This window comes from Bison bison, unplaced genomic scaffold (assembly GCF_000754665.1).
Source record: "Bison bison bison isolate TAMUID 2011002044 unplaced genomic scaffold, Bison_UMD1.0 scf7180017861046, whole genome shotgun sequence".
NCBI lineage: Eukaryota > Metazoa > Chordata > Mammalia > Artiodactyla > Bovidae > Bison > Bison bison.
Genome location: NW_011491618.1, coordinates 1503761 through 1511106, shown reverse-complemented (window position 1 = coordinate 1511106; position 7346 = coordinate 1503761). Strand labels below are relative to the sequence as shown.

The window sequence follows — 7346 nt, the reverse complement described above, 5'->3', positions numbered from 1 at the left end:
CCTTCTCGTCGCCTGCCTCTAGGGCCGAGGATACCTCCGCGCCCAAGCCCCTCCCCCTTCAGCCGGATCTATTTTCTGCCCAGTAAAGATTAACGCCATCAATGAACTCTTTAATTGAGGTAGGGAAGGCGGGTCTGATTGTGCTTCCGCACAGCTAATCGTTGACGAACGGAAGAATATTGACAGGTGAATGGACCAATCAAAGGAGACATCGATGAGCGCGGGATGCCGCTCGCGAAAGGGTAGATGGGTTTTGAGTTTTCTGTGTGCTTGTTGACGTGACAGGCTCTTGATCCTGCTTCCCCAGGTAGAAGAACTACAACCCCCAGCAGGGACCGCGCTGCCGGGCGGGGCCGTGGGGGGAGGGGGTCCCCGGGAAGGGCCTCCTCCCCTCCTCCCCCCAAGCTCAGTGCCTGAGCGGCTTCACCAGAGCTGCAGTAGTGGGTAGGGCTGAGGCGTTGGAATTGCACAGACAGGCGGTCGCACAGAAAGACACACAGACGTAGTCCTGTGCATAGCCCCTGACAGCAAATAGGTCAGTTCTGCCTTTGCAAAATCTCCTTCCCGGATCATTTCCCCTTTTCCAAGGAATCCATCCTTATCCCAGTTGGCTTTCCCTCCCAGCTGTCTATAGCGCGAAGACATCACTGCCCCTTTCTTCTGTTTGCCATTGAGAAGGAGGAGGGAAGCCGGCCAAACCCTGTAGATGAAAGGGCCTCAGTCCCAGGCTGGGCCCAGGTCTCAGTCGTGTCTCTTGGGGCGTTGACTTCTGGAGCCCAGCGCGGAATGGAGGTGGGGGGTTGCAGTCAAGATGGGGGCCTCTGGAGGCAGTGGGGAAAGGACTCCTCCTCAGGCTTGTCAGAGCCACTGACCCACTCCACTCCCTGCCTCTCCAGATCATTGCTGTATATTTGCCTCCCCAGGCTGTCTTTTCCCCCTCTTTGGTTCTCCTCTGTAGCTGCCTAGCTGCTTGCTTTGGCCTCGGTGACTTCCAGAAGAATAAGATGTAAGCCCTGGCCTGGGACCTGAGGAACAGGGCTAGAAAGATGGTTCCCTGATCCCCATTTGACCCCCTCCCTGCTTGGAGGTGTGAAAACCAGGGTGGAGGCAGCCTTCCTGCCCTTTATTTGAAAATGAGGGTATGTAGGTCTGATGCTACAAATGGTTGCCGCTGCCTTGGTAAAAATTTGCTGGGCAGCCAGAATCCTCCTGAAAATTCTCCTTCTGGACTTAAGTTTGTGTTATTTAAAGCAGGTGTCACTAGTTAAAGGCCTCTGATGAAAGATTGGGAACAGAAGAAGGTGGCTTCTCCAAACCAACCACCACCAGCTGCCCTGGAGGAGGCCAAGGTAAGCCCCATTCTCCCAACCACCTTAGTGCCCTGAAGGTGGATCCTGCCAACTGGGATTGTGGCTTCTTGTCTCAGATGTGGTGGTGGATTTGGGAAACCAGTATTTTTTAAATGAGTCCCTACTGTGCACTGAGCTATCTCAAAAAATGCTTTTCTGTCAATGCTTACCTACTTCCACACCTCCCCTCCTCTTGCCCGGGCCAGGCAGCCTTTTCCTATCTTAGTTCCCCTACCAGGAATCCAGGGATCAAACCCCCACCTCCTGCAGTGGAAGCATGAACTGTGAGGGAAGTCCCCTGAAGTGCCTTTTCTAGAATCATGCAGCCAGCAAGCAGAAGACCTAGGATTTAAGCTTAGGGCCTTAAACAACAGAACCCTGCCTTGCATTTTTGTCTAGGCTGAGAACCAAGTCTGAAGCAGGGAGAAGAGTTTGAGCCATTGGTTTGTAATTTAGGTTGGGTTTCGGGGGTAGAAAATCACCCAGGAGAGAGGGGAGAGTCAGATTGTATCAGGCCCTCAGAGAACATCACCTTCTGATCAACAGCAGGAGCCCAAAGCCTCCCAACCTGTGTGCTGTCTCACCGCCCCCACCTTGCCCATTCTTTTCCCCTAGTCCTCAGCTACCTATAGGTAAGGAGGGAATGCTTACCCTCTGACCCTCCATACCTAGCTACCTCCAGTATATTTTCTGGATTTATTTAACTTGGAGTACATGGCATGTCAGGTTCAGAGAGGGCAAATGAGTCATCCAGATCACACAGCTTACCTGCAGTAGTGGTAATGGTGGTAGAGGGACAGGCCTTTAGGAGGGAGGCGGCATGTGGGGCTGAGGGCAGGGCTGGCTTGGGTGGGGGTAAGCTCCTGCAGGACATTTGCTAAGGGCTGGGAATGGGTGGATGACTGTGCACACGCAAGTAAGCCCCGCAGCTCAGACTTCCCAGTGGCCTTGCCTCTTCCTGGATGGAGCAGAAGCTCTCAGTTGGCCCAAGACACTGGTGGAGACACAGCCTGTCATTGATACTCTCTCTGCAGGTAAAGTAATAATACAACACAACCAACAACATACACACACCCCCCCAAAATACCCCATCCCAAATTATGAAGAGGACTTTGGGGTCTCCCAAATGCATGTTAACACTCCTCCAGCTCTTATAGGACCGTGTCCACCTCCCAGGACAAACCCTATGCTTGAATAGACCCATGCTCAGATATCCCTGAACACAACGTATAATGTGTTAAACATTATAAAACACTGTTCTAATGCTAGTAGTTATTATTAGAATTCCCCAAACCACAAACTTCTAGCAATTCATTCCCCTCCCCCCGCACTCAGTACTCCCACCCTCACCACGACAGAGATAAACAGATGCCATGAACACACACACTCTTGACAGAATCCTTTCCACCTCTTAGATAAGTTCTAGAATTCTCTGGGCTACAGACTGGAGATTGGCCCTTCCTCTCCCTAGTGCTTTCCTGGCCCTCCAACTTCTGCCTGGAATAAATACACTCCGTTCACCCTGGAGTGACAGAAAAGAGAGTCTCGTGTTCTGATATCTTTTGGGTCCCCCCACCCCCTTCTGGGCTTATGTCATTAAATATGTATTTATTGAACACTCACCTTGAGCCATGCATAGCGACACAGTGATGAACCAAACAGACAGGACCCATTCTTCTAGGGGAGAGAAAGATGGTAAATAGTAATGTGCTAATGCTAAGTGGGACACTAACTGTCACATATCAGGGAATCACTAGGAAGGGGAGGAGGGGGCCACATAGATAGGATGGTCAGGGAGGGCCTCTGAAGAGCTAACATTGGAACTAAACCTTAAGGGACGAAAAAGAATCAGCTATGCAGATAGCTGGAAGCGGGATTGGCCACATAGATTGTGGGGCTTCTAATTCAAAATTCCTAAGAAGTTCAAGACAGTGACAGCAGAGATTAAGCAAAGCGCTAAGCTTGGGGCCTTTCTAAAAGGGGGTTCTGTGGGATAGTACAGGGCATTTGCCAGGAAACTAGCTTTGCCTGAAAGGTAAGTTTTCATTTTCTTCTTAAAAAAATTTTTTTATTTTGTTTTGGAATATAGCTGATTAACTATTGTGATAGTTTCGGGTGAATAGCAAAGGGACTCGGCGATACGTGTGTGTGTGCTGTGCTAAGTCACTTCCGTTGTCTTCAACTGTTTGTGATGCTGTGGCTCCTCCATCCATGGGATTTTTCAGGCAAGAATACTAGATTGGGTGACCATGCCCTCCTCCAGAGGATCTTCCTGACCCAGGGATAGAACCTACGTCTCTTATGCCTCCTGCATTGGCAGGCAGATTTTTTTTTAACCACTTGCGTCACCTGGACTTCAGTGGTAAAGAACCCACCTGCAGTGCAGGAGACACAGGAGGCATGGGTTCGATCCTTGGATCGGGAAAATCTGGAGAAAGAAATGGCAACCCACTGTAGTATTCTTGCCTGAAAACTCCTATGGACAGAGGAGTCTGGCGGGCTACAGTCCATGGGGTGGCAGAGAGTTGGGCATAACTGAGCGACTAAGCACACACAAGGCATTCGTATCCATGTATCCATTCTCCCCCAAATTCCCCTAGCATCCAAGCTGCCACATAACATTGAGCAGAATTCTGTGTGCTGGACAGTAGGTCCTTATTGGTTGTCCATTTTAAATATAGCTGTGTATACATGTCCCTTCCAAACTCCTAACTATCCCTCCCTACTATCCTTCCCACAGCAACCAAAATTTCTTTTTCTAAGTCTGTGAGTCTGTTTCTGTTTTCTAGGTGAGTTCACTAGTATCATTTCTTTCTAGATTGCACATTTAAGGGGTGTCATGATATTTCTCTAACTTACTTCACTCAGTATAATAATTTCTGGGCCCATCCATGTAAGAGAAGCTTTCTAAAGAGGGAAGAGCAAGTGCTGTTTGGGCTTCTGATCAAGCAAATACATCATGAGCAACTTTCCATCCTGTTTCAGAGTATTTATTGAATGTTTACTCTATGCCAGATACTGTTGCAGGTATTGACATTACAGAGTGAGATATGCAGGCAAGATTCTGGGTCTCCCCAAACCCAAGCATGGGTTTGCTTGGGGGAGGGTTAGAGGACAGACAGTAGACAGGTAAGCCCATAAACTGATAGATGGTTGTAGAAGGTGTGAGGCTAGAGAGGGACCAAGCGAGCTGGGTGTGTGCAGGTTGGATTCAGGCTAGGTGAACAGAGAAGGATTCCACCACTGGGGAGAGGCCGTCTGTGATCCTTCCTCCTTTGTCCTCTCTCTTCAGATCTCTGGCACTTGTGGGAGCCCCCGAACATCCCCTGAGCCTCATGACCCTGGAGGTTCCCAGCCCCTGACCCCTCGGATGGAGAGCCACTCAGAGGAGGAAGACCGTCCTGGGGCTGGCGGTGGCCTGGGCTGGAATGGTAGGAGTCCCCGCACCCAGAGCCTAGGGGCTTGTTCCGCAGAGGCCATGCTGGCCCGGAAGAAACACCGCCGGCGGCCCTCAAAGCGCAAGAGGCACTGGCGGCCCTACTTGGAGCTCAGCTGGGCTGAAAAGCAACAGCGGGACGAGAGGCAGAGCCAGCGGGCCTCCCGGGTCCGAGAGGAGATGTTCGCCAAAGGCCAGCCTGTAGCACCCTACAACACCACCCAGTTCCTGATGAACGACCGAGACCCCGAGGAGCCCAACCTGGATGTGCCCCAGGGGGCCTCCCACCCAGGCTCCAGCGGGGAGAGTGAGGCCGGGGACAGTGACGGGCAGGGCCGTGCTCGTGGGGAGTTCCAGCAGAAGGATTTCTCCGAGGCCTACGAGCGGTATCACACCGAGAGCCTGCAGGGCCGCAGCAAGGAGGAACTGGTGCGAGACTACCTGGATCTGGAGAGGCGGCTGTCCCAAGCTGAGGAGGAGATGAGGAGGCTGCGGCAGCTGCGGGGATGCACCAACTGGCGCCCCTGTTACCAAGTGGAGGAACTGGCTGCCGAGGTAGAGAGGCTCCGGACGGAGAACCAGCGACTTCGGCAGGAGAATGAGATGTGGAACCGAGAAGGTGGCCGCCGTGGTGGGCAGCCGGGCAGCTAGGGGTGCCCCCTGCCCCAGCCAGGCTGACTCAAGGAGTGTACCCTCAGGCCAGCTGAGTCTTAAGGAGACAGGTCTCAGTCTCCCTGCTCTCCCTGAGAACAGCCAATACAGGCTCAGGCTTCTACCTTGTCATGTCCACAATTTGTTCTTGGATGTCATGTTACTTTTCACAAAGGAATTAAATGATTTTGGTGAAATCACATGGGAGTGACTAGCATTGGTTTCACTAGGGCTGCTGTGAGAAAGAATCAAAGCCCATTCTTCCCAGAGAGGCCTGGGGCTGCCTCAAGCCTGGGAGACCCCTGCCCTGGGGGCTTCTCCGTGTCTTGGTTGCCTGAAATCTGCTCCATGTATCCAGGAGCCATCAACTGCTCTGAAGGTTTTAGAGAGGGGAAGGCAGAGGAGGGAGGGAACCACCAGGTTCAGCCAGAGCCAGACTTAAGATGCCAGATTGCCTTGAGGAACTGGGAGTTTCCCTGGAGGAGAAAGGCCTGGGCTCAAGGCCAGGGGTTTCTTCAGGGTTTATTCCCAGGCTCCCTGTGTTTTCCCTATTCTCTCCACAGTGTAGAGGGCTGGGCTAGACAACGTCTGGGGACCTTGTGTCTCCTTGTCCTTAACAGTCTCCCTAAACACCCCCCCTCCAGTCTCTCAGCAGGAGGTGAGTTGTCAGGTTTGACCTCTGACCTCCGAGAAGGGCACTTTACGTGTAAACGCTCAAGGGAGATTTTCTCCTGATGGAAAATAACCCCAAGGCTGGTGGGACAGGGGATTGATCCTTAGAAGAGCTGGAGGCCTGCTGTGCACCTGTGCATCCCTGCTCCTTTAGCTTAATCACCTGTGTGGTTAATTCCCTCGGAGGTGAGCCCCTCACCTGTCTGTCTAATGGAGAGCTGAGTCAGCCCGGATATGCCACCAACACACCAGCAGTATGGGCTCTGAATCGAGTTCACACGCCCCCTCACACTCAGACCCACCCTTCCCCAGGCATCTTGTCTCTTGTTCTTGTGGCTGCAGAGTGTCAGGCTGCGGTGGTGGAGGGGAAGTTAGTCAACCAGCGTGTGTTGGCTCTGCCACCGTGCTCAGGGAGTGGTGGAAGCCTGGCTGGCCCAGCCTAACCTCCGTTTCAGGAAAACTCATCTTGACAGGCCACGTTGAGGGAGAGAAGGGCTCAGGCCTGGGAGCTGCTGGGATGGAAATGTTGACAAACCCCTTGTGTTGCCAGGATAACTTTCATTTCTACCCTGCCACACCCAGGCCTCACCAGCGTCTTCTACCAGAAGCAAGGCCAGAACAGATTCTAGGAAGGGATGGGTTTTTATGAGGGCAGAATCTCCCATCTTTGGGGTCTCCCCCGACCCCAGCCCTGGCTGAGTCTTAGCCCTCTCCCCTCTGAGCCCAGACAGCTCTGTCAGGAAAAGGCTGGGGGAATGATCGGCTGGGGGAATGATCGTTTCCACTTTGCAGACGGAAAGCCCTAGGCTCAGAGAGGAAGCCGCTTTGGGTTCCAGGAAAGCTGGTCCTAGGCTGGCCTTCCCCTGGGGGGTGCTAGCCAAGGGCCTGAAGGCCCCTGGGCAGGGCGCAGGCAGCCTCCCAGCGGCTGCATTCCTCAGCATGGAGCCAGAGGGAAAGGGGAGGGCCAGGGCCAGGACAGAGTTGTTTACCCACCGGGAGGCCTCTGTGTGTGTGAGTGTGTGTGTGTAAAAGTAACTAGGAGGGGACAGAAGATTCCAGAGGACTTGAGAGTGTAGGGGGAGGGGTGTGGGAGCAGTGTCGAGGGAGAGGGTGCTGGGGGTGTGTCCCTGAGCAGGCAGGAGTTGCACATGGGGGAGGGGACAGGTGAAGATTTTGGCCTTTCTCCGCCAAGGAGCTGAGGAGCCTGGAGACCGAAAAGCTGCCATAATGCCAACACA

General features: G+C 53.0%; 1 protein-coding gene across 2 annotated transcripts; it reads left to right on the top strand.

The window, feature by feature from the left end:
• The first annotated feature begins 111 nt into the window (after window positions 1-111).
• On the top strand, window positions 112-5636 carry HEXIM2 (hexamethylene bis-acetamide inducible 2). Of its 2 annotated transcripts, none has more exons than XM_010832408.1 (3): window positions 112-535; window positions 1255-1349; window positions 4642-5636. In XM_010832408.1, the coding sequence occupies exons 2-3, from the start codon at window positions 1278-1280 to the stop codon at window positions 5434-5436; spliced, it is 867 nt and encodes a 288-aa protein (XP_010830710.1). In that variant the 5' UTR covers window positions 112-535; window positions 1255-1277; the 3' UTR covers window positions 5437-5636. The 2 variants fall into 2 exon arrangements, with proteins under 2 accessions (XP_010830710.1, XP_010830711.1); XM_010832409.1 differs by having other exon boundaries at window positions 1252-1349.
• Window positions 5637-7346: the final 1710 nt, after the last annotated feature.